At 41.9% G+C, this 26,445-nt stretch overlaps 3 protein-coding genes across 4 annotated transcripts; all 3 read right to left on the bottom strand.

The window, feature by feature from the left end:
- Positions 1 to 8,911: 8,911 nt before the first annotated feature.
- On the bottom strand, positions 8,912 to 9,526 carry LOC109753342 (uncharacterized). Its single transcript, XM_020312244.1, has 2 exons — positions 9,365 to 9,526; positions 8,912 to 9,277 (listed from the first exon to the last, which is right to left on the bottom strand). The coding sequence occupies exons 1-2, from the start codon at positions 9,524 to 9,526 to the stop codon at positions 8,912 to 8,914; spliced, it is 528 nt and encodes a 175-aa protein (XP_020167833.1).
- A 1,158-nt stretch (positions 9,527 to 10,684) lies between these two features.
- On the bottom strand, positions 10,685 to 11,544 carry LOC109753343 (uncharacterized). The gene is made up of 3 exons (XM_020312245.1): positions 11,529 to 11,544; positions 11,273 to 11,463; positions 10,685 to 11,185 (listed from the first exon to the last, which is right to left on the bottom strand). The coding sequence occupies exons 1-3, from the start codon at positions 11,542 to 11,544 to the stop codon at positions 10,685 to 10,687; spliced, it is 708 nt and encodes a 235-aa protein (XP_020167834.1).
- A 5,107-nt stretch (positions 11,545 to 16,651) lies between these two features.
- Positions 16,652 to 25,818, bottom strand: LOC109753350 (AUGMIN subunit 3). 2 transcript variants are annotated; one of them, XM_020312253.4, is made up of 19 exons: positions 25,450 to 25,818; positions 24,689 to 24,725; positions 24,129 to 24,232; positions 23,067 to 23,262; positions 22,382 to 22,448; positions 22,186 to 22,289; positions 21,578 to 21,662; positions 21,367 to 21,427; positions 20,434 to 20,565; positions 20,221 to 20,290; positions 19,526 to 19,583; positions 19,386 to 19,441; positions 18,663 to 18,815; positions 18,382 to 18,493; positions 18,160 to 18,301; positions 17,740 to 17,815; positions 17,568 to 17,663; positions 17,145 to 17,292; positions 16,652 to 16,981 (listed from the first exon to the last, which is right to left on the bottom strand). In XM_020312253.4, the coding sequence occupies exons 1-18, from the start codon at positions 25,623 to 25,625 to the stop codon at positions 17,164 to 17,166; spliced, it is 1,854 nt and encodes a 617-aa protein (XP_020167842.1). In that variant the 5' UTR covers positions 25,626 to 25,818; the 3' UTR covers positions 16,652 to 16,981; positions 17,145 to 17,163. The 2 variants fall into 2 exon arrangements, with proteins under 2 accessions (XP_020167842.1, XP_020167841.1); XM_020312252.4 differs by having other exon boundaries at positions 16,652 to 17,049; positions 25,450 to 25,805.
- Positions 25,819 to 26,445: the final 627 nt, after the last annotated feature.

Below are 26,445 nucleotides of genomic sequence, written 5' to 3'. Positions count from 1 at the left end.
AAGATAATATATACCACATCCGAATCATAGACAGGACGAGGGCCGACGGGGGCGGATACCAAAACCATCGCACTATGTAATAAGAAGGAATAATAAAAGTAACAAAATTAGATAAGTAACTATCTAAAGTAAGAATTTTTTTCCTTTCAGAAAGAAGATAAGAACAAGAGGCTCACCACGGTGGTGCTGGCGACGAGATCGGCGCGGGCGATCGACGGCGGTGAAGACGGGGACGGGACGTGACGGACCGCTAAACCTAGACAAATCTCGGGGAAAATGGAGCTCGGAGGTCGAGTTTCGAGAGGACAAAGATTAACTAGTGTGGCTCAGACATTTCATCGAACACCTCATGTGCATAGGAGGTGAGCTAAAGCACCCAAATGCCCTCCCCTCGCCGGCCAGAAAAAACAGAGCACTCTGGAGTGCTCTGCTGTGGCGATGGGGTATATATAGGGAACTCATTGGTCCCGGTTGGTGGCACCAACCGGGACTAAAGGCCTTTGGTCCCGGTTGGTGCCACCAACCGGGACCAATGCTCCCTTTAGTCCCGGTTGGTGGCACCAACCGGGACCAAAGGCCTTGTGCTGGAACTGGCGCGGTGCGGTGGGATGTTTAGTCCCACCTCGCTAGCCGAGAGGCTTCGACAGTGGTTTATAAGCGCAGCTGCGCTGACCACTTCGAGCTCCTCTCAAATGCAGGCTTACGGGCCTATTCTGTCACTATTTGCCTGTGGGCCTACTAGGCCTTCTGCGGGCCTGAATCCTAGCCCATGGATGGGTTTCTAGTCGTATTCAGGCCGTGGTGGCCCAGTAGGTGGCATAATTTTTTCCCTCTGTTTTTTTTCTCTTTTGCTTTATTTGTTTTGTTTTGTTTCTACTTACAACAAAAAACTTATTTATTTTATTTCTAATTACTTATGTATTTTACTTTAATTATTTTATTTTTATTTATTTTACTGCTGCTATTTTTATTTATTTTACTGCTGCTATTTTTACTTAATTTATTAAGGTTTATTTATTGTAGTTACTATAGTTTATTTTATTTTATTTTATTAAGGTTTACGAGCTGTGGGAGGGACGAGGGGTGGCGACGTGCTGTGGGACACGATGCAGGGGCCGAGGAGGGAATTTAGGGTTAAGTTTTTATACGGGAACGGTTAGACGGGCTTTAGCGGGCTTTCACCGGGCTTGTGGGGTTTTACCAGGTCATCGATGAGAGTTTCCAAAAATGTCATTAGAAATCCGTCATGGATTAACAGGTTTCTTGTAGTGATATGTCGAGCACAATGAGTGGTGATCCTCCGGCCTCCCACTCGCACGCAGCCGCCGCCACCCTCCCGCTCGCTCGCCGCCGCCGTCGTCACCAGTCCCGGCCATGGCCCCGCCACTGCCGTCGTGCCCCTGAAGACCTATTCATCTTGCCTGAAGGTGATCCTGTGTCAGATCCTCCACTTAACCCGCGTGGACTGGCTCGTGGGTCACTGACAGTGGGTCCCTTGGGCCCATTGGTCAGGTTTGACCAGTCGCCCCCGCCTCCTTCCTCCTCTGGCCGAACAGAGGCGGGGCTCCGGCGATCAACGCCGTCGAACGGCGGCTCCTTGCGGGGTCCTGAGGGCAGGGATGGATCCGCCAGGCCGGGGTGGTCCTCCCGGTGGTCGAGGAGGTGGCGGGGATGGAGGGAGTCGCCGGCGGCGAGCTCCGCGGCGGACGGCAGCTTCGGGAGGTTTGGGGCTTTGGCCTACGGTGGTTCCCCGATGCAGCTGAGGGTTTGGGAGGCTCCGCACGGTCGAGGGGAGGAGGATGGTGGTGCTATACGGACGGGGGGGGGGGGGCTCTGGTTGCGACTGGATGGACCGGAGGGCGGCGGCGGCTGTACTGGCCGGAGATGGGGAAGAAGACCCTCCCTGGTCGATTGCCTGCTATGGGGGTGCTAGGTGGGGTGGCTTGAGGTCGCCTGAGGGACTGGACGGACTCGGGGGCTCCTTATATAGGCGGCCGGAGTCGGTTCCAACGGCGGCCGTGGATAAGAACGGCGAACCGCCGTTCTCTAGCCTGCAGGACGTCGTGGCGGCGACGGGCACTAGTGGACGAGCTCGCGGATAAGCTTGGACTGCTCCAGAGGCGAGCTGGCGAGCGGCTGTGGCTCGGGCGGCGCCATCCATGGCAGGGGCCTGCTGTGGCCGGCCGTCGTGCCCCTGAAGACCTATTCATCTTGCCTGAAGGTGATCCTGTGTCAGATCCTGCACGATACCTCATCATTACAACACGTCGTCGGCGGTGTATGAGGCGTCCATGGCCCTGGTGGCGCCTTCAAGGGAGGACGCCCTTCTCTATCCCAGATATGGCGGTTATGGAGTTGATGGCTCGTGTTTTTTTTCTCTTTTGCTTTATTTGTTTTGTTTTGTTTCTACTTACAACAAAAAACTTATTTATTTTATTTCTAATTACTTATGTATTTTACTTTAATTATTTTATTTTATTTATTTTACTGCTGCTATTTTTATTTATTTTACTGCTGCTATTTTTACTTAATTTATTAAGGTTTATTTATTGTAGTTACTATAGTTTATTTTATTTTATTTTATTAAGGTTTATTTAGTTTTATTTATTTTATTAAGGTTTATTTATTTTATAAATATAAAAAAAGAACATAGATGCGCTTATAGAGAAAATTAAACCTAAATTCACAGTAAATTTCAATTTACTGTGAATTTAGGTGAAATTCCCTGTATAAGGGCATCTATTTTCACTTTAAGAGAAGCTCAACAAGGCATAGAGGGACGGGCTTATAAACTGGTGTGAGCGCCCTTCGGTTGGCGAGGTGGGACTAAACACTGGCCGCAACTAGGACCAGCCCTTTAGTCCCGGTTTGTGGTATGAACCGGGACTAAAGGGTGGTGGGCCAGGAGCGTGGCCCATTGGTCCCGGTTTGTCCCACCAACCGGGACCAAAGGGTCCGGACGAACCGGGACCAATGCCCCCACGAGGCCCGGCAGGCCCCTGGCCGCACGAACCGGGGCTAATGTGAAAACTGCCCTGTGACCTAAGCCCTGTTTTCTACTAGTGTCAGTCCCTCTGCACCCATGACCCAGGTCAGCTCAATCCCCTTTCCTCATAGCTAATTACTCTATTGGATGTGGAGGTCTTCCCATGTTCCATCAGATGGCTTGCCTGGATGATGCATCCATGTTTTAATGTGCTTTAGGCTGTGAGACAAAGTTTGAGGTTGATCTGATCTATAATTCAGTGTGACTTCATTCATAGATTTGGGCTTTCTGGATGTGGATGTTTTTTTTTCTGCTGTTCGGATGTGGAATTCTGTAGACGTGATCATGCCATGAGTGACCATTGGACGATGCCTCCATGTTTTATTGCGTTTTATGTGGTGTTTGCATTGAGATAAAGTTTGAGGTCAATCTGATGTGTACCTATTCTTTGTTAATACATTCATAGGTTTGGTTCCTCTGGTGGTGGAGGATTTTTTTTGTTCTATTCGGATGTGGGTTTCCGTAGACATGATCACATGATAATGCCATGAGTGACTATGGGTCACTACCAAGAAGTGGCTCTAATTAGCTTCACTGATATGTTGCTTTGTTGTAAGTTTATTCTACTTAATTATAAATCTTAAGCAAAGTGAAATATGGTGGTTAAGGAGTAGTGTTTGACTGTATCTAATTATTTCCCTTATTGTATGACCTGTGAGTGAGGTCAAGCAGCAAGAACTGGGCAGTTACTTGGTGTACCATGTCCCAATTTCCCTAATTTATATGGGCCTTTTTAACATATTCTCGGAGTGGTGATTAGTGTGCACAAAAAATATACATTCAAATACTTTTTTTAAGCATACGCCTGCCAAAAGGAAATGGTTCAACAACATTTTAAATGTACCATTTGAATTTGTAGTCAATTAAGGAAGTAAAAAGAGGATTTGGTTAGTTTTGCTTTACACAAGGAAATGTCAAGAAGCATACTGTCCTATTTTTCGAGTCAGTGAATAAATAGAGTACTTGTCCACAAAAAAAAGAATATATAGGACTTTGTTATATGCTTAATCATATTCTGTCTTTTCTCAGGAGCACGACACAAATCGAAAGACTTTTCTGTACCAGGCCAAACCAACTACTTGCATATTGAAGAAACTTCCATGCTGTTTTACGTGTGGATTCTAACAACTGATCTAGCGTATATGTTATCATAGCAGAATAAGAGGTATGATTCCATCACCGTTATCTTAGTTTGATCAAGAAACTAGAACTACCCCACACCATCCACTCATGGTTATTTTATTATTGTGTTTCCCTTTGTAGATGCGCTCCAACCAGTGGATTTTTCACAAGATGCTTTTATAAGAAATGCGGCAAACATCAGTAATGGACTGCACCAGGTAGTGAAGCTGCACATCAGGGGAGCCCAATGTGGGTTCCTTTAGCAATTGGCTTTTGCAGCTACTAGCCTATGCCATGTGCTGATTCGTTCGCTTTGCCATATGCAGGTATCATCTCTGTGCCATGGGGTGTATCGTGGGGACTGATCTGTGGCTGAGGTCGACAAAAAAACAGGGGAGCCCACTAACAACCAAATTCCAGACTGGTTTTTGTCATATCAGACATTAGTCATGAAAGTTGCAGTCTTTCATTTTTATCATACAAAGCACACTGATTGGTTCTCACGGGATAGCGATGCCTTTCAGTTGTTCTTGTCAGTACATCCGAGTAAGGATAACTACACACTTCTAAATTTGTCAGTACATACAAATTGATCTTTCTGGTGATTGCTTTCGTAATAACTACAAACTTCTAAATTTGTCATCTTTTTGGTCTGCATAGCTAATTTCCCCTGAGGATTGTAGTAACGTTTAAACAAGTATTTACACTTCTAAACAAGTATGGAAAAAGGCGACTTGCTTGAACTGAATCAGCCATAAACCTCCCTTAATTATGTGCATGTCTACACAACCTTTAGGTCTGCCTCCCTGTAGAAATACACAAGTATATTTGTAACACTTAGATGCTTGCCTATGTAAGCTTGCATCACAGACCAGCAAGGAGGAAGACGAAGCCCGGGTTCAGCCCCGTTGGAGTTGGCATCTGCTCACAACAAGCTGCAGATGATGTCCGTATTTTGTTTCTTTTCTCCTGTAGCAAACACAAGCAGGTGCTGAGATAAGGCAGAATTATATTCAGATTCGTAGCCACTAGGTAGTATATTTTAGCACTAAGTTTCTTTCAAATTATGGGCATAATCTGTGCGGAATTTCAATGTACTCCTAAAACAACAGTTGTAGCTCTTGTTTTTATGTTTCCAATGGTGCTGGTTTCACTGAAATTTGATTGGTAGTTTAGGAGTTAGGCCAGAAAAGGTGCTACTGTTTAGTAATAGCGAGGCTGTGAGAAGATCTATTTACCTATGTTCAACCAAGTTAGAGACAGTTTCAGTCCCAATCACCTTAAATAAAGTTGTAGGAAATTCTCTGTGGGTATCTTAAAATAGTTTATTTGCTGAGATCGGTTAAGCGGTTTAAAAGCTATGAACAGAACAATGAGTGACTCAGTAACTCAGTCGAAGTTTCAGCTAAACTTAGAACTGGTTATTTAGGTTTTTTACTTCAGGGGAATATTAATGTATTCATGAAATAGATATTTAACCTTTTTTGTATGTGAGTTGATATAACTTTTATGTACTGCAGGCAGTTCGTTTAAATCCACATAACAGTGCCATTAGTAGGCGATAGCAAGGCAGTCAGACAATCTTAGTTTGGGGAAATAAGATAGGTTACCTGACGATACATTAAAAGAGAAAGGAATATTGATATTTCGTCGATGACGTGAACTGCAAAAGGATGCTCTTGGTGACAGCATCCTGGGCTTCTGAAACATGCTCAGTTCAGCTGAAAGGATGTATTCAATTATGCAGAGAGATGGAATTGTTCGAACTCCAGTGCCACCAATCGACGGCATACCAAGACATTACCACAAGAGGTACCTTCTGTTTGTTCTTTTGTACTGCTTTGTTGGTCTCAAACTGTATGGTCTTGGCTCTTTAGGAATCTCTTGAATCACCTGATAATGGATCAAAATCAGCACTCCCCACTAGAATGTTGCTAGGTACCTAACCTTTAAAATGTATGATGCAGCCAAGATATTATATTTGTTTGTCAATCTTATGTGGTTATTAATACCTGTCTGTCGCAAATGCAATACCTAAAGTTCCTAGATAAACAGAAACAACTAAAGTATAGTTTGGTCTGTCATAGGTCGATAGTCACACTAGCAAGGTAGTAATTGTTCTTGGCAATCATGAGCCTAACCACACAGTTCATTTTTAATATAGCTGATAAAAAATGGTACCACACTAGGGGTGAAAATGCAGGTCACTTGCTTGTCATGAATACCAGAACATAAGCAGGCTGAAGGAAAAAAGTATACATTTGTGGCAATCTGATATTTCCCAGAGAAAGAATCTTTTGTAGCGTTTAGACTCCTATGTACTATAGCTTTCCATTCATTAGCAGGCCCCAAGAAGCATTCCTAATAATGACCACCCATTTAATTATTTTGCCGGATCAACATATCTAAACAGTCTTATTTATAAATATGTATTTGATTTATCATTGACGTTTGACAACTTGGTGCAGCAGCGGTGCTTCCAGGATGAAGAATGAATGCATGTCATTCAGGGATAACTGTGGGCAATGAAATGTTGAAGGGTCCATCTCTCACCCCACTCCATATAGATGCTTAGTTCTTCATGGCGATTGTCTCTAATGTTTTTGTTTGTAATATATTTTGGCTTGGAAATATAAAAACTCCATGCCGCCTGTCACACAATTTTTTGTCGTCCGGGCAAACCCCCTTTTCCATTAATTTCTTGATGTATGGTTATGGTGCAGTCTTCTAGACGAAGATGGATTTAGGCTGTGTGATTCCACAGTATACCTTGCACTTCCTTTAAGCATGAATATCTGAACGTGCACGGTGTATATTTCTCAGTCATGTTGTTTTTCTGTTTATATTTCCAGGATACATAAAGTGCATGTATTGCATTAGAATATAACTACTACTTCTGTGCTATTATTTTCCTTCATGGTATATGTGGCAGAACACCATGTATATCTAATATCTTCAGGTTTCAGGATTTAAATGCCCTTTGTTTTCTGTACGAGGTGGTTACCTGAGATTTTATTTGATTATTCTATTAGATCGTAAGCAAATTAAGACATATGTTGATCTTGCAATTGATAGCATTTCCTGTCATATTGTTGATTCTCTTACAGATCCACCACCTCAGATGGTGCTGACAGGGGTGCAAAGCAGTCTTCCTTAGACCTTTGGTACCGGGTTTTAAGGAGAACATTTGCCCTCATGAAGCCCCACTTTGTGGTCATTGCAGCTGTAGCTAAGGAGGGTACCCGTCAGCGCCAGCTCACTGCTTGCCTATGTAATCAATCTATATTTCTAACCTTTTTGTTTATGGTAAGTAGAACAACGCCTAGAAAGAATGAAAGATTGTTTCTAATTACCTTTGCTGCATCTAACCTAATTGCCATGCCTATGTGACCACTAAAGCAAATACCATTGTTTCATCTGCAGCGTAGTCCAGATTTAGTTTTAGTGATTTCTTAACCCTTTTGTTCTTGCTCTGAAGATTAAGACATGCATAGGCCTTAGACTATAGTAAGCATCTATGTTATACGCATCCTTTCGTTGCCGCGTATACTAAATGTAATCAAGGACTTACTAATATTGATGTATCCCCTCAGTTGTATTGGTATTACTACATATTCGTCATGACACTACCAATTATATATAGCAAATTCAAAGGTGTCTATATGATGCATCTCTACCTATGTGTCTTGCTTGTTAAAAACAATGTAAATAAGCTACAAGATAACTAAAGAAGCATACAACTATGTGGAAGAAGTGTGTGCCACATCAAACAAAATTCATGGCCTTGCTGGCATTAGCCTCGGACCCTGCTGCCTCAATGTCTGTTTCTAATCTGAAGCAGGCTCTCATGGAGATCCATGATGTAGTGTCTGATCCATTCTATAGTGGGCATTCTGATGAAGATTCAGCTGACGATTGTCATCAGGACATGGACGACGACTACGCTCACTATGTCCGATCCCCATGAGCATCCTATTCAGCCTGCTAAGCTGTCTGATGCCATGTGAAGCTGTATATGTATAGCTTCACCATTACGACTTGGTTCTGTGGCTGTTGTGTTTATTCTCCTATGTTGGCTGAATAAGATGTGAAGCTCTTTGTTTATAGCTTTGCCTTAGATTTTTTTTCCTTTTTGAACTGCGATATGGTCATGTATAAGTATGAAATCCATGTTGATGCGTTGAGACAATGTTATTTATCTATGTTGCATTTTTGCTTTTGTCCACTGTGGTTCTTCCTTTTAGTACTTTCTCTATGAACATACATTCATTTACTTTACTCTTCTGAGACTAAATTAGTGAACACAAGATGTATCTCTGCCTATCTACCTTCCTTCCTAATAGCATTGTAAATAATCTGCGTAAGCTTCTTACAACACTATGTATCATGAATAATCCATGTGTTCCAATCAGTCCCTAAATATATTTATGTACACTCTTTCAATACTTGCATTACTCTCAGCCTTTGTGCCATTGGCGCAACGGGTCATCTAGTATTCTATGAAGAACGAACTAATTTTTCAGAGTTGCGTGAATTCCTTCCTGTATTTATTTCAAAGTTCAGGCCAATCGAATTACTTCTACCATTTTTATGGCACATTCCTGAAGATATGGTTGATGGAATAATTGGTGAGTTCAAGGAATTCCTAGTGCTTGCTCAAGAGGCCAGTTGTTTTGTTTTAAAGTTTGATTCAGTTGCAACTAAAGCCAAACACACAACAAGAATATAAAAGGATATGTTGGCCTATTCATCGAAGGTCCCTTCTAAATTGAAAATGGAGCCGACTTTGTCCCGTGCAGTTTGGTATTGCTCTACATTTTGGAACCATAGTGGAAAATGAAGGTGAAGGAGCTTCTTTGGGTCAGCATCACGGGTCGTTGGGGTGCTCTCTGAAGATCGTTTCACGAGGATGTACGACTGTACCTCGTCTAGGTCGAGGGACTTGCTTGCGTGAAGCGTGGCCTCCTTGAGGTCGGGCTTGATGGCCAGGCGGTGCTCCCCCATGGCGACCTGGCCCGCGTCCAGCACGGCCCTCGAGGCACCGTTTGACTTCCCAAACACCGAGACCGCCCCGCAGAGCCACGCGTGGTGGCCCTTGATACGCTCTGCCTACAACACGGATGGGAGCCAGTGAGTTAGTTATGGTCACGAGTGTTTGCGGGGCGGGACTGGGGGAAATGGTGACGGGGGGCTTACAAGGGCGTCGGAGACAGCAGCGGAGGGGGAGGCAGCGGCGCGGCCGAGGTCGTCACAGAGGGCGACGAAGGGGTCCCACCACAGCGAGGCGGACACGGTCTTGGTGCCAGCGTCGCCGCCGCCGCCATCGGAGGTCGAGACGGGGGCACCGCCGATCGCCATAGCCGATGGGCGGTGGTGGCACGGAAACCCTAGGTTCGAGATCCCGCCATCGCCGGTGTGTTTTGAGCGTGGATGGGGTGGGAAGGGTAAAAACCCTCGATGCTACCACTGTCTGAATTTTGCAACCCAAAACCCTCTTAACAACTCACTGTGTGTCCTAAACAAATGGAGTATTGCGAAAATTAAGTGCAGACGCTTCAGAGAGAGTTTTTTCCGATACTAGGTACACAAGTAGTAGTACAAATCAGATGTAGGAGTAGCAGTAGAACTTAAGAGAGAGTTGTCCAGAAATACATAGTAAAATTACAAGTGTGTGATGGACATCACGGTTGGCATCCCCATGACTTCGAGATTGCGGCTGTACATGTTGAAATCAGTATTCGATTCTTGCACGGTGCTCGGCGTTGTTATTTGACTAGGTGTGAAGGATAACATTCCAATCATGTTGGATTAAACATACTCCATGCGCGACACCCTGTATAACAGATAGAATCTGATTTCTTGATGTATCCTATTCCTATCTTCGTTGTTCATTGAGTGCGTCATGGCATTTGACTTTGTAATCGTCTTCAATTCTATGTGTTGTTGTTGTCATGGATAATAGATAGTATGTGTGAGTTGGTGGTTTTGTTACACCATAGCCGTATATTTATAGATAGGTCATTGTGTGCATGGATGAGGTGTCTTAAGATTTTATTGTCTCACCAACCATCCATACAATTATTTTACCATGCGAGAAATAAACATATACAAGAGCTAGAAAGACTTCAAAACATGTCCAAACGTACTTTTTTTTTGTAGTCTAACATATGTATCATATTTCATATATGTTGTATCTGGCCTCACTTTGGCAAGCTAGATTAGCTATTCAAACATCAAACATGTGTGACGTATCAATGTTTGTATTTCTATTTTCATATTCTTGTCCATTCAACTTTTGTTGCTATAAAATATATGTATATCCACGAACATGAACAATATTACTCTGTTGAGATAAAACATATATGATAACATACAATGCAACTTGTGCTATCGTCAATTCCATATGTCTCCTTGTAACCATGTATATACTTTTGGTTAATACGAAAACATGCAAAATTTTGTAACAATGTTGTTTTATTATGCATCAAATTGGCGATGCGGGTCAAGTTTTCTTATTCACACACAAATAGAAAGAGCCGTGTTCGCAGTTATGCTTTCTCCCATGGCTAAGACAAGCCTCCTACCTAAAATCATATTCTGTTCCATCTCGTAACTGCCTAACAGTGAGGCCTCTTGTTTTATGGCGTCGGATGAATCAGAGTCATCATCTGTGCATGTGTCATGAACAAAGATTCTCCGAATGCACTTGAGCAGGCACTGACACTCAAGGTAGTATTGCAGAGACACCCGCCGAAGGAGCTCCTGCGGGTCAGCATCACGGGTCGTTGGGGCGCTCTCTGAAGACCGTTTCACCAGGATGTACGATTGCACCTCGTCCAGGTTGAGGGACTTGCTCGCGCGGAGCCTGGCCTCCTTGAGGTCGGGCTTGACGGCCAGGCGGTGCTCCCCGACGGCGACCTGGCCGGCGTCCAGCGCGGCCCTCGAGGCGCCATTGGGCTTCCCGAACATCGAGACCGCCCCGCGGAGCCATGCGTGGTGGCCCTTGATCCGCTCCGCCTGCAGCACGGGTGGGAGCCGGCGAGTTAGTTACGACCGCGGGGATTTGCGGGTCGGGGACTGGGGAAATGGCGACGGGGGGCTTACGAGGGTGTCGGAGACGGCGGTGGAGGGGGAGGCGGCGGCGCGGTCGAGGTCGTCACAGAGGGTGACGAATGGGTCCCACCACAGCGAGGCAGACACGGTCTTGGTGCCAGCGCCACCGCCACCGCCGCCAGAGGTCGATGCGGGGGTGCCACCGCTCGCCTTGGCCGGTGGGCGGTGGTGGCGCGGAAACCCTAGGTTCGAGATCCTGCCGTCGGCGGTGTGTTTTGAGCGTGGATGGGGTGGGAAGGGCAAAAACCTTCGCTCCCGACCATCGTCTAAATTTTGCAGCCAAAACCCTATTAACGACTCACCGTGTGTCCAAAACAAATGGAGTATTCCCAAAATTAAGTGCAGCCGCTTCAGAGATGTGTTTTTCAGATACCGCAAGTAGTACAAACAGATGTGGGAGCACTACATAGAATTTAGAAGGGAGATATCCACAGATATATCGTAAGATTATCAGTGTGTGATGCACGTCGTGGTTGGTATCGGCATGACTCCAAGATTCCGGCCGTACATGCTGAAATCAGTACTCGATTCTTGCACGATGCTCGGCGTTGTTGTTTGACTAGGCGTGAAGGATAACATTCTAATCAAGTTGGATTAAACATACTGCATGCGCGACACCCTGTCTAACAGATAGAATCTGATTTCTTGATGCATCCTATTCCTAAACGATATCATCTTCGTTGTTCACTGAGTGTGTCATGGCATTCGACTTTGTAATCGTGTTCAATTCCATGTGTTGTTGTTGTCATGGATAATAGATAGTGTATATGAGTTGGTGGGTTTGTTACACCGAAGTCTTATATTTATAGATAGGTTATTGTGTACATGGATGAGGTGCCTTAAGATTTTATTGTCTCACCAACCATTCATGCAATTATTTTACCATGCGAGCAATAAACATATAAAAGAGCTAGAAAGGCTTCACAACAGGTCTAAACATCATTGTTTTTTGTAGTCTAACATATGCATCATATTTCATATATCTTGTATTTGGCCTCACTTTGGCAAGCTAGATTAGCTATTCAAACATCAAACATGTGTGACATATTAATGTTTGTATTTCTATTTACATATTCTTGTCCATTCAACTTTTGTTGCTATTAAATATATGTACATCCACGAACATGAAAAAGATTACTCTGTTGAGATAAAACATATGCGATGACATACAATGCAACTTGTGATATCGTCAATTCCATATGTCTCCTTGTAACCATGTATATACTTCTGGTTAATATGAAAAACATGCAAAATTTTGTAACAATGTTGTTTTATTATGCATCAAATTGGCGATGTGGTTCAAGTTTTCTTATTCACACACAAATAAAATAGCCATGTTCGCAGTTAGGCTGTCTCTCATGGCTAAGACAAGTCTTCTACCTAAAATCACATTCTATGAAGAACGAACTGGTTTTTCAGAGTTGCACGATTCCTTTCCTGTATTTCTTTCGTAGGCCAATTGAATTACTTCTACCATTTTTAGGGCACATTCCTGAAGATGTGGTTGATAGAATAATTGGCGAGTTCAAGGAATTCCTAGTGCTTGCTCAAGAGGCCAGTTGTTTCGTTTCAAAGTTTGATTCAGTTGCAACTAAAGCCAAACACACAACAGAAATATTGAAGGATATGTTGATCTATTCATTGAAAGTCCTTTCTAAATTGAAAATGGAGCCGACTTTGTCCCATTTTGTTTGGTATTGCTCTACATTTTGGAGCCATACTGGAAATCGAAGGCGAAGGGGATTTGAGGTGGACACTGCCCTTGCCTCAAAGTCTAGAATTTGTTTCCTCGGTGCATCCTATTCCTAGATGGTCTTGTTCAATGGCAGAGCTACGGTAACATCCTTGGGCGGGCCAAACAGGCTAGATTAAAGCTGACCTTAATTACTTTCCTATTAAGGGCCCCTCAATCTTCACTATTTGGTGCTACCCTGGGCGGGCCACGGCCGGGTTTTGCCCCAACGTAGCTCCGCCCCTGGTCTTGTTGTATTTGATTTCATTCGACTTTGTAGTTAACCATCCGTAATCTCCTATGTTGTTCTTCTCGCAGATAAATAGTGTATGTGAATCGGTGGCTTTGTTGCACTAAAGTGATGTATTTATAGATGGGTTGTTGTATACATGGTTGGAGTTCCTTAGACTTTATTGTCTCACCAACAAATTGTACAATTATTTTATCGCATGAGCAATCAACGTATATAAGAGCTAGCAAAGGCTTGACAACACTTGTGAACATACATGTGATTTCGTAGTCCTAACCCATACATGGGAATGATGTGTGAATGTTTGCATTCATAGCTATATTCTTGATGGGATCTCCAAACATACATGTGATTTCATATGTACCATATTTTGACCTCACTTTACAAGGCTATATTAGCGTTCTGGACATCAAACCCATGTGATCGCTAAGTATTCATATTTCATGTATGTTCGGAGATAGAAAGCTAGAACTGAGAATACGGTTGTTAGAAGCGATGTGGTCGGAAGTAAGTTGGGGTTTAGATGAGTCAAGTGGCCTATGCTCAAGCAACCAACCAGCATACAATTATTTTATAGCCCAAGCAACCAACATAACATATATAAGAGCTAACAAAGTCTTCATAACATCTCTGAACATACATGTGATTCCGTAGTCTAACATATGTATAGGATTTTATACATGTTGTAGTTGTCCTTACTTTAGCAGGCTCGTGTGACGTGTGAATGTTCTTATTTATATCTACAGATTATTGTCCGTTCAACTTGTTTTGCTATAATTGTTTGTCTATCCTGACATGACCATTATAACTCTATGAGAGAAGTCCATTTTACAGTGCCAAACCATTCCATTTGTTAAGATTCAACCTTGAAATCTCAAGGTGTCTAAGAATCCACCCTAAACAATCAAAACCGGCTAGGAATAAACCCTCCACTCCCTTGAAAACCGGTTATCGCTGAGTACACCCGGTTTTGACCCGTGACCAGCAAGTCAACATCCCAGTCAGTAGCCACACCAACCTAGTCACTTAACCCATTTTGTCGAAAAACTAAAAATGTCCAGAAATTTTTGACAACCCATTTTTTGACAAATTTTAAATAATATTTCACAATAATACATTAAAATTTATTAGGTCAAATTGTGTGTAACTTTCCCAGAGTGATCATTACAATACTTTTAATTGTACATAATTTTTTCAAACTTTTCTGAACAATTTCATTTTTGGACAATATTTAACAAAAAATGTGCTGAAATTGTAATTCTAGATTATTTTTCAATATGATCCACCAAAGAGCGTGAAACTTTCTCCGGATGATCAGTATATTAGTGTTGATAAATTTTTTAAAAATCTGGAAACATCCAATTTTTGACAAAATTTGTCCAGAATGGAATGAAATGGTAATTTTAGGGTATTTTTAAATTTGTTCGGAGGAATTATGTGAAACTTCCTTAGAACGATCACTATATTGGTGTTGATTTTATAGATTTGTTTCAGTTTTTTCCAGACACTTAGATTTTTTTGACAAAATTTGACAATAAACAGTTAAGTGACTGCGGTTACATGTCTGCTAACTGGCCGGTCAATGGGTCAAAACTGGGTCTACTCAGCAAAAACCGAATTCAGGGGAGAACAGGGTTGATTCCTAGCCAATTTTGATAGTCCAGGGTTGATTCTTAGACAGTTCTAGAGTTCATGATTGAATATTAGACAAATGAAAGAGTTCAAGGTTGTAATATGGACTTTTCTCTAACTCCGTCGAGATCAAGCATATGGCAACATAGAAGGCAACATGTGCTATCATCAATTCCATATGCCTCCTTGCAATCATGCAGCCTATACTTCTGGTTAATATGGAAACATGTATAATTTGCTAACAATGTTGCTTTACAATGCATCAAATTGAAGCAATTCAAGTTTTCTTATTGGCACGCAAATTAAATAGACATATTCACATTTATGCTTTCTCACATGGCTATGAAAAGTCTTCTCTGTAAAACCCTAAACTGTGAAGAATGCATTGTTATTTTTTTCTAGTGTTGCATGAGTTCCTTCCTTGTATTTTCTTTTAGAGTTCTGGATGCACAAATTATTCCTGTATGTGCCATTTTTCCAGAGTTGTGGCACTAACAGCTAAATGTTGATGACTATGATATATATCTAGCAATCCATGTAAGTAAGAGCAACATTCAATATCAAAACTGGTACCAATCGGCGCTTTTGGTGATGTGATTGATGAATTGGCGAGTTCAAAGCATTCCTAGTGCTTGCTCAAGAGGCCAACGTGTTCCGTTTTTAATGTTTGGTTCAATAGCAACTAAAGGCAAACACACAGCAACCAAAACACGAATGTTTTGGTCTATTCACCAAAAGTCCTTTTTTAAATTAAAACTAGAGTCGACTTCGTCCCAATCAGTTTGGTATTGCTCTACATTTCGTAGCTACAATGGGGTCTGAAGGTGTAGGAGTCGAGGTGGAGGCCACTTTTCCCTCGAACCCAAGAACTTGATTTCTTGACGCATCCTATTTCTAGACAACCTTTGTTGTGTCTGATGCCATTCGACTTCATAATTAATTTTCTTCATCTCATATGTTGTTCTTCTCCAAGATAAAGATAGCGCATGTGAGTTGATGTTTCTTTTTACATCAAACATGTGTATTTGGGTTGTTGTATACATGGATGTAATGCTTTCGACTTTATTGTCTCACCAACAATATGTACCATTTTTTCATGGTGCATGCAATATATAAGGGCTAGCAAAGGCTTGACAACATCTCCGAACATACATGTGATTTCATATGTGCCGAATTTTGATGTCACTTAGGCTAGGTTGGCGGTTGAAACATCAAAGCATGTTATTATAACATTTTTCTATCCACGGACACATCCAGTAAAACCAAACATGTGATAACATACAAGGCATCATGTAGTATCATCAATTCCATATGGCTCCTTGGAGTCATGTCGTATATGTTTCTGGTTAATATGGTAGTGTGCAAAATTGCTCATAACGATGTTGCTTTATTATGCATCAAGGTGGGAATACAATTCAAGTATATTTATTCACACACAATGCAAAGATCATGTTCACAGTTGTGCTTCCCCGGATGGTCATGTTTTCCCCCAATGGAAAGATGTTGCCCTCGTGGCCAGGGCATCTTGCCCCCCCCTCCCCAAGTATATTTATTCACACACAATGCAAAGATCATGTTCGCAATTGTGCTTCCCCGGATGGTCATGTTTTCCCCCAATGGAGAGATGTTGTGTACATGAATGTAGTGCCTTAGATGAGTTGTTGTGTACATAAATGTAGTGCCTTACATTTTAATAGGGCTGAGGTAGGAAGACACGCTGGTAATTTTGAGCTGATCGGAGTAGTTTCAGCCGCAGTTAGGTTTATAGTGATTCTGAACTGAAGTAACTTTCAACATTTGACACATGAGATGTTGGCTCAACTAAATCAGCCACCAAACTAAAAAAAAACCTAAATCAACCACCTAATACAAACTAAATCAATTGTATTTTACACACCACCCCCACAACCTAGTCCAAGCTTGCTCGTGATCCCTAGCATATTTTACAACATACAAAGAAGCATAATACAACAATGACGCCAACCATTCAGGTGGCCACTGGCATATATGTCCTGAATATCCATCTAAAATCACTCGATGTTGCATACCGGCACCACTCACGTGCCCAATTTTGCGCTGGAGCTCTCTACAAGAAATAGAATTGCCACATAGGAGATGTGAGCTTTCGGCCATTGCTTTCGATTTTCTTAAGACCTGGCACGAGAAGCTAGAACTGAGAGAGCAGTTCTGAGAAGCAATGTGATCGGAAGTAAGTTGTGGGGAAGATAAGTTAAGTATCCTGTGCTTACCATCTGGGAGAAAACGGCTTCATTCCTGGAGAGCTTTCACGCGGGAGGTCAGCTCTCTGACTTGATTCTTGAGACGCTCGTGGTTGCTGAAGAAATCAACAAACACCTGCCTTTCCCTCCCCACCTCATGTGCGCGATTTTCAAAGATCTGCAAATTTGTTTGTAACATGAGGTCTAGAGGTACATATGCACAGGAGAGACAAATAATACTATTATTCAAAGCTCTTTATACTAGTGTTTTTTAAGTCCTCACTTCTGCCAAAGTAATACTGGATGAAAATAGAGAATTTCCCCATTTTGTCTTACCCAACTTGAAGAAGCTTCAAGATTTACAGAAGATAACAACACACAAAACGATTCCAATATATAACAAGCAACACATGTTGATTCCAACAATCTTAAGGATGATAGCAAGTCTACTACCTTTATCTTTTGAGTGCGAGCCTTGGTTACTTCTTCAACAGCAACTTCAACTTGAGCATTGGCATTTTCCATATCATCAAGTGCTCGCATCAGTGGCTGCAGCAAGAAAACGGATGTGATGAAATACAGGATACACAATAAATAACACAATCTGATGGCTCAAAGAGTGTACCCAGGGCGTCAATACTGGTTCTGCAGTTGTTGACGATGCAAATAGAAGTTGTTCAACTGTTTGAATCAGAGTGCATCTGCAGAATTGAGACGTGTGAAATGACTCCAATTCCAATTGGATACGTATTGGCACACTAAAAAGTGAATATGCAGGATACAACAGATTGAATAACTTTGCATATCACAAATCTTGCATAAAATAAGTCAAGCTGGCACACCAAGAACCATGCTCATTGCCAGCTTGGCTTCATGCAAGGAAAATAGCATCCAAGCCAGTGGTTTGTTGGATCTTTTTGGAGGTCAGCCTTATTGTTTACTATACAGGATACACTAAATTAAGAATGTGTCGGTTCATACAAGGAGCACTAAAAGCAATCATATTTCAGACATGAAATAAGGCAGTGCCTTTGTGGCAACTTACAGCTCATTGATACATCTTTTCCTGTCAGCTGGAAGAGTAGTTTCAAGTTCAGACTGAAGAGAAAGCAAGTCAGATTGAAGTGCCGATATCTGCTGAACTAAAGCATGTGCTGACATGTATGTTGGTACTGCTGCTTGGGAATCTGTAGAAAACAGTACGCAACATGAAGGCTAGGAGAATAAAAAAAATGAATCTGCATACTGATTGGAGTTATCTGCTTACTTGAGTGAATACATAGTAGATCTCGCACTGCATGGAGGAAAGTGTCACGATCATCAATTGCTCCTTGTTCACGTACCTCAGACGCAGCTTGAATTAATGAATTGCAATGGCCCTAAAAGATAAAGTAAACACGAAAAAAAAATCAGAATTCTCTATGAAGACAATAAGAATGAAGAAACACTAAAGAAGTGAGGACATGAATACACACAAAATAAGTGAAGACATGAATAAACACTGAAGAAGCGATTACACAGAAGTCAGCAACATCAGAGATTACTTACCAGACGGGCGTTGACTGCCGATAAGTAGCTATGTAGCTCAGATTCTATGACTCTAAGCAATGCGTGGGCACTGGCTATGTGCTTCCTTTCAAGTTGGCAAGCAATCTTCAGAAATTGGTGTCTAGCAAGCTGATTAACCAAGTGGTTGATGAACTGTAAAATAAATAAGACTATCAGAAGAGAAGTGTGGGAGCGTATAAATGTAATAGGAAGTCTAGCCATAGCCAGCACAAGAACGTACAAAAAATAGTTTGTTGAAGACCAAAATTCAGTAAACAAGTAAACATCACTACTTCTACTGGCTGTAAAACACCATCTGCTGAAGGTGATTGGCACCTATCGGTGCACAGCACCAAACAATCAAACACACTGGCATTTCATTGATCAGTAGACCACCTTCTGCATGCAATGAAAAACCCAACAGTAGTACAAAACCAGTTTTTCTAACGCACACCACCAATTAAATCTAAAAGAAAGCACCAAAATGCTGCGTAATTGCCGCTCCATCGTTTTATTTCATGCAATTGCTTTCGAATCGCTCCAGAGTTTATAACCAAAAGCAAAATAATTTTTACACAGCTTGAGTGAAATCATACTCCTGAATAAAAAACTAAGTCACATCTTAGTTTCATGACACTAGAGGGTATACCACCAATAAGAACACACAAAAACAGGACACATCGAAGATTGTAGAAATGGCATATATTGTGAGGATGTGCTTACAGTTTTCTGCCTGTTGATATAGTATTCCTGGCGCATGACCTTTAAATCGTAATCACCTAAATATTTGGGTGTTCAGAAGCATGTTAGAGAAAAAAAAATCATACAGAACAACGATAAAAATAGAAATACTTTGTGCAAACCTTGCAAAATATATGTGCCTTGAAGTTGAGCAAGTTCCGAACAAAGGCATGGTATGGTCTGGAGGAGAGAAGTAGATAGATCAAAACAGGCTTATGCCATGAAAGATTTATCATATGCTAAGAGAAGAATTGGGGCAGGTCGATGCACTGCAGTAAGAATTCTTATTGGCATCAATGCCCTCTAAAATGCTAAAAATGTATTTTGGTGGGATGGTGCTCTGGATAAGAACTAATCGCACATTCACACTCCAACATATTTCCTAAACAACAGTAGGTAGCTCCAAAAATGAGCACATAGATTACTCCAAGGGAATAGTCAATTTCACAATACCACCATACGTCTTTGAAATGGAAGTTAGAATACATTTTGTAGTTTCTAGTCCTGCAAGAGGTAACTCAACTCTGTACATGGATTTGGGAAAATTGCAAAGATACCACCAGTTGTCAATCTGGGTTTGAAATCACTGCAAAACCAGTCTGTTGTCGAACACTCCGTTGAACTCCAATACATGTTGATATTCAACAAACAAACCTATACATTCTGCTGTTAAATTTGTGCTATTCCTCTAAGGAACAAAATATTCTGCATGGGTGTAGCATTAAAGGTTTAGAACTTCAGTTTATCAGATCAAGACTTAAACTTAACTTAGTAACAAAATACATTTCTAAAGATGGAACTGTGTTTGTTCACATACCTCAGATATGAAAGGCTGCACCTTTTGAGTAAGTGTTGAGAGTTCTCCAGCAAGCTCAGAACTTTTTCTCCTGAAGAAGAAAGGCGATGATAAGAGGTAACCGAGATCAGAAAGATCCTTCTTATTCTTCAGATATTATGTCACAGTTAAATAAAAGGAACACATCTGAAAAACAGAGAGAATCACAATCAAGATGAGTAGCATAACATATACCTAAGAGAATGTATATCCCTATGTATGTGAGCCTCGTCGGAGGATACTTGAGATTTTAAAATTTGGAGTATGGCCTGTTGTTTAGCATTCTCAACTTGTGCTTCAATCCATTGTCTTTCACTTGTAGCAAATCTGTCGATAAATTAGAGTAAGCCCACAGGCCACATCAAATGACTGCTGAAAATAAATCAAAGCCCGAAATGGACACTTTTAAGCATTGACAAGCTTAACACTGAAGAACACACAATGGCAATGCAATTCCACAAACACACATATACCAGCAAACCGATAGCAAATACAAAATGCAGCATACAAATGGAGGAATTGCAGCTGTTTATTTGTTGGATCTCAATGTGATACGACTAATGCCTACCCATTGCAATTGGTCATGAAATCTGGTCTGGTAGAGACACCAATGAATGTTACCTTGTTTGGGTACCTGCTTTTCAGTAGAGAGATTCTAGATAACAGAAGAATAGCTCGGAGTAGTTACCAAAGAAAATTAAAATTTTAAACTTCAATACGGTTATCAGCAATTGTTTTCCCACACCAGTTTTGTACATTTGGCCTAAAGGGGAGGTATCAGGTGCAAACGTGAAAGCAATTACATGCACCATTGGATAAATGATGGATATAAGAGATTTAGTGGACCATGAGGTGGTGAGCTCTGGTAAACGTTTCCACGGGTCATTCACAAATTTCACATCAATATGACCACAAAATTTCATGGATCCTCCCAATCCTTCGCTCATATAACAATACACATGAAAGCACACATGTTTGCACCTAAACAAAAGTTTTCACTTGATACATCATGTGATTATAGGTATCATACATCAAGATAGAGATTTTCCCCCCTAAACATGAGTTTTCACTTGATATCAGGGTGCTAACAGAAAGATTAAGAAAAGTTATGAAGCAAAAGACACCTACATCGAACGAAGTCGTTGCAACTCAGTCACACGTTGGTGATGATGAGATTTTTCAGAATCTCCTGCATACAAGAACATGGCTGTTATAACCTGTTCATCTCTAAGCACAATCATGTTGTTACAGTATTACAGTATCTATGACCTTTACAGAAGTTCGAGTAATGCCTTTATGGGAGATCAACTACAAACAATTTACTGCAGAAGGTTCTTACCTCTTGTCAGGCCATTTGTGATGTCATCAAGACTCACCCAGGAACATTTCGATTTTCCCTCCTCGGCAACAAGTCGAAATGGCCCCTGGCAACATGACAGAACAAAACTAAACAACTAAACAGTTTGAAGTGGTTACGTGGTACTAAAGCAAGACATAAGGTATGGCTGCAACAGAGATGCACAATTATGCATAAGAAGATAATAGATAAGTCCCCCAAATCTGGTGGTGAAAATTATGCATAAGGAGTGCAAACATATTATTCAGCATAAAAAGCTTCACAACATTGAAAACAGGGAAATATCCAACTTCACAGGCACATGCTGTATTTTTTTATAATGAATATGATATTTTTGCACCTAAAAGGCTAAAATAAAAGATAGTACCAAGTAAAATACTAAATAAAATTGAGTATAGGTAAAAGTGTACACCAGATTTTTTTTAACTATCTTGTATTATTTACCTATGTTGGATTTGCAAGAGGCAGCAAGATAGTAGGAGTTTGAAAGTGAGATAATTAGTGATGAACATGGTTCACTGCTTGCCCACTCGGGAACAAACAGAAGTTATCTCATTTGTTGCAAACAATGACAACCACAAATAATTTACCTTCTCAAATTGCTTCGAGAACCACCGGTTTAGCTCCTTTGTACAAGCCAAATCCCCAATAACATACGGATGGAAGTCTGAATATGCCAAGTATATACTGTCCTCTGCATATGCATATCACGAATATTAATCAAACTATAAAGAACTACTCGATACAATGTTATGTATAATTATATGCACAAGTTTGAGTGTATACCATCTCCTGAATGATAATGTGCCAATTCTTGGGTTGTAGCAGTAATTCTTCCAAGAACTGCATTCATCTGAAAGTTAGCAAAAACATCAAATCAAAATTGTTGAAAAATTATATAACAGGATAGAGATCCACAGCAGCTAATTAAAGTTATTTATATGTACCAAATAAAGTGCACACAGCAACTACCTAGCCCGTTTCAAAACATTTAGGCAAGGGCACACATTGGAAATAGAACTATAACCACACTCTTGATTTCTTCAACGGACAGATCTTTTGAAACAGATTCTCCTTACGCTACGGAAGGTGTACGAGATTAATCATTGTGTTTTTAGAAAGAGGAGATACATTTTCATGGCACTTTAGGAGACATGCTATGTGTGCATGTTATTAGTTAAGCCTTATCATGGAATAACACTCAGTTTTGAAGGTGTGGTGTGTTTTGGGTGTTTATCCTCTCGGTGTCCACTTGGAAGGGTGTTGTTGTACAAACATAACAATGAAACGAAGTTCCTACCATCAGAATTAAAAAGAAGTTCTACACCAGAAGCCAAGGTGAAAGAAGCATGACCAAGAGTAAATAACAAGGAAGAAGACAACATGCCTTTTATCCTGTTGTTGCATACCAATTCAATCAAAAGTAAAAACATGAATAAAATTGTTAAGGATGCAAGACAATGAAAATTACCTCCAAGTTTCTGGATGAAAGTATCTCATCTAGTGATATAAGTTGCACGCTAACTGCAGACATAGCTGATACACGTGCTCGTCTGCCTTGAATAAGCGAAGATGCTTGCCCTGCAAGCATATCAAATTGTGCTTGCTGCCGTGCAAGCTGCCTCTGCAACTCAAAAACTTCAGCTCTATATGCTAGTTTTGCTTCTCTGCAAGCAAGCAAACGAAATAATCCTGTCAGTAAAAGCACATAAGAATAGGAAGAAATATTGTATTCTGCAGTTGGTAGTTCCACCGAACTAGTACTTCCTCCGTCCGGAATTACTTGACGCTCAAACGGTTGTATCTAGACGTATTTTAGTGCTATATACATCCGTTTGAGCGTCAAGTAAGTCCGGACGGAGGGAGTATTTGACAGCAACTTGACACAGCAGAGGAAGGTTCAAAAGCAGATAGGACTGATGTTCTGATGTGGTTATAACCAGATGTTATGGGCTTATGGCTGAAGGCCTAAAATCTAAATGCAGCAGACACATATGGCAGTCAGCGCCCTTCGGCATTAGGAAGGCAGCGATTACTTGCCCTTTCAGTCATTAAAGGTTTGGGCAGTCCTAATTGTTAGGGATAAAAACATTTCTTAGTTCTTTGAGTTGTTTGGTTAGTCCTTTACAAGGATGTGTCCCTTGTGTTCTTTGTGTACCAGGACAGCAGGCAGATAGAAAGATTAAGCTTTGAATAGAATAAATAGTATCGTTGCCTCTTTTTCAATCAGGCATCAGAAGCCTAAGCAAGCAGCATGGTCGTTAAGTCAAGGGCTTGTGCACTACCCTAGGTCCTCACCCCACCCAATCCAAGTATCCTATTAAGCTTCATGTTTAATAGTATATGTTAGTGATCCACTCATCACCATCTCGTAGTCCTGGCCTAGATTCTCAGGAGCCAGTTTCCCACTAGAATTTGGTGTGAAACATTCCTACAAGTATAAGCGCATCAAAATAAATGCAGCAACAATTCAAGCATGGCATGGCTTTCACTAATCACTATTAGTTTATACAAAGTGAAAGTTGGAGCATACCGAATGTCAAGAATAGTTTCTTCTGCTTCAAAGACAGCCTCTTGATTGTCTTTCTTGCTTGAAAAGGCTGAAATACTATCAAAAGCAGAGTCCAAATCCTCACCCTGAGCAAATAATACAGGGCATTGCAAGAGTTAAAGGTTTGACCAATGGAGAAATAGGTGTTTATAATGCATAGAAGAGCTGTTGCGTTTAGACAATATTTCAGGAGACTGCTAACGACTCACTTACATGATATATGGGTGCAAACTCCAAAGATTTGCAAGAGTTTAATTAATGTTTTCAACTCAAATGCTTGTGAGCAGGGTTTCAGATCTTGGATGGGATAAATTCATCGATGGTTTGTATTTTCCAACAAGCACTGAGAATTGACCAATGCCTAGTTTATTTCCAAGAAATAGTACAAGTTCTTTTACTACTTTATTTGATTAAAGACTCGTTATACTGTGCCATCTGGCATCTTGAACTCACTCCTAAGGTCGCAGCACATCCTATATTCTTAGAGATTACAGAAATACTAAAACTAGACAGCACAAAAATGTCACAGTGGGTCGACGTACCTCTAGCAGTCTTCCCTCTTCCACGAGTTGCTCATACCTGTCAGTCATTAAAAATGTTGTCATGCACATAAAATTCAGGCGAGGGCAAGGCCAAAAATCCATCAATGCAACTGCAATCTATTTGGTAACTGAACATTATAAACACATCCGGTCATTTATAACCACAAAGTGCGAACAAATTCAGAAATTTTGAAGCACCAAAATTCCCCAAGTATGATACAGCAAAAAACCAAGTTTTTTTACAGGAGACCGGCATATAGTTAACACAACTTTCCTTAATTAATTTGTAAGAACTCCACTGCTGAGTGGTTCAAAAGTCAAACCACAAGAAGCCTAGGATACATGACCCATGCCTAGTCAAATTGCGGCCAGAACTGCAGAGCAGTCCCTCGCGGGGATCAGAAAATTCTGGCATTTCCAGCTAATCTCCAAAATTTCCCCTGACAGATACAGAAACCCGCCACTAGAACCCTAATGCACCGTAGCTCCCCGAGCAAACCGCAGAAATTCCGGTGAAAATCAGCACCCAGGCTCCCCGAATCTCACGGGCGCCGAGTCCACCATGCCTCTCGAATCCCAAGCATGGAACCGCAGGTCGACTGGCAGAACCACAATCCGAGCAAGCACGCTCTGGCGTCAGCAGCGCAATCGCCCTCGCCAGCAGCAGAAACCAAATGAAACCAAGAAAGTCGTTGCGGTAGTAGAGAGAGGAAAGAGGCAGGCTGGGGGGAGGAGAGGGGGTGGGGGGATTTGGGGCTCACTGGGAGAGGTGGGAGGGGGAGAGGACGTTGGAGGGGCGGAGGCAGGAGCAGATCCAGGCGAGCAGCGGGCGGGCCTCCTCGTACTGGAAGGGCCACTCGAGCGCGTCCGCGTCCAGCGGGTCCTCCCCGTCGAACCCCAGCTCCGTCAGCGCCGCGCACAGCGCCGCCCCGCTCATCCTCGCTTCCTCACACTCCGGGCGCCTGGGCTCGCCGGAGGCCCCGAGGCTGCGCTGTCCCGCAGTGCTGGTTGCGGTCGCGGTGGTGGTGGTGGTGGTGGGTGGGGACGGCCGCGGCCGGCAGCGGAAGCCGGTAGAGGAGGAGTGGAGTGCGTTCGAAACAACAACCAAATGGTGAGATCTGCCTGCCGGCCGGCGCGTCCCTCCCAATTCTCTCGAGCTGCCGTTGAAGGCCCAGATAGTTGGGCCGGACCGAGGTCCATACAGGCCCAACTAGTTACTGGGCCGTACTTGACTTTCATATGTACGTCTCTATTTTTTTAACAGTCAAAGTCGTTCACATACATAAGCATAAACTAACCCCTATCAACGCACGCACGCCATCTCCAAAAGACTATGTTGTTGGAAATATGCCCTAGAGGCAATAATAAATGGTTATTATTATATTCCTTTGTTCATGATAAATTGTCTATCGTTCATGCTATAATTGTATTGTCCGGAAATCGTAATACATGTGTGAATGCATAGACCACAACGTGTCCCTAGTAAGCCTCTAGTTGACTAGCTCATTGATCAACAGATAGTCATGGTTTCCTGACTATGGGCATTGGATGTCATTGATAACGGGATCACATCATTAGGAGAATGATGTGATGGACAAGACCCAATCCTAAGCATAGCTTAAAAGATCGTGTAGTTTCGTTTGCTAGAGCTTTTCCAATGTCAAGTATCTTTTCCTTAGACCATGAGATCGTGCAACTCCCGGATACCGTAGGAGTGCTTTGGGTGCACCAAACGTCACAACGTAACTGGGTGACTA

This window comes from Aegilops tauschii, chromosome 7 (assembly GCF_002575655.3).
Source record: "Aegilops tauschii subsp. strangulata cultivar AL8/78 chromosome 7, Aet v6.0, whole genome shotgun sequence".
NCBI classification, from domain to species: Eukaryota; Viridiplantae; Streptophyta; class Magnoliopsida; order Poales; family Poaceae; genus Aegilops; species Aegilops tauschii.
This window is presented reverse-complemented; position numbering and strand designations above follow the sequence as displayed.

Excerpts from the sequence above, each read along its gene's own strand:
- LOC109753342 (XM_020312244.1), bottom strand. The coding sequence starts at position 9,526 with ATGGCGATCGGCGGTGCCCCCGTCTCGACCTCCGATGGCGGCGGCGGC. Across the intron at positions 9,278-9,364 it reads CTGCTGTCTCCGACGCCCTT|GCAGAGCGTATCAAGGGCCA; the intron begins GTAAGCCCCCCG and ends TCCGTGTTGTAG.
- LOC109753343 (XM_020312245.1), bottom strand. Across the intron at positions 11,186-11,272 it reads CCGCCGTCTCCGACACCCTC|GCGGAGCGGATCAAGGGCCA; the intron begins GTAAGCCCCCCG and ends CCCGTGCTGCAG.
- LOC109753350 (XM_020312253.4), bottom strand. The coding sequence starts at position 25,625 with ATGAGCGGGGCGGCGCTGTGCGCGGCGCTGACGGAGCTGGGGTTCGAC. Across the intron at positions 21,663-22,185 it reads TCTCGAAGCAATTTGAGAAG|GGGCCATTTCGACTTGTTGC; the intron begins GTAAATTATTTG and ends TCATGTTGCCAG. Across the intron at positions 18,816-19,385 it reads ATATCAACAGGCAGAAAACT|TTCATCAACCACTTGGTTAA; the intron begins GTAAGCACATCC and ends TTTATTTTACAG.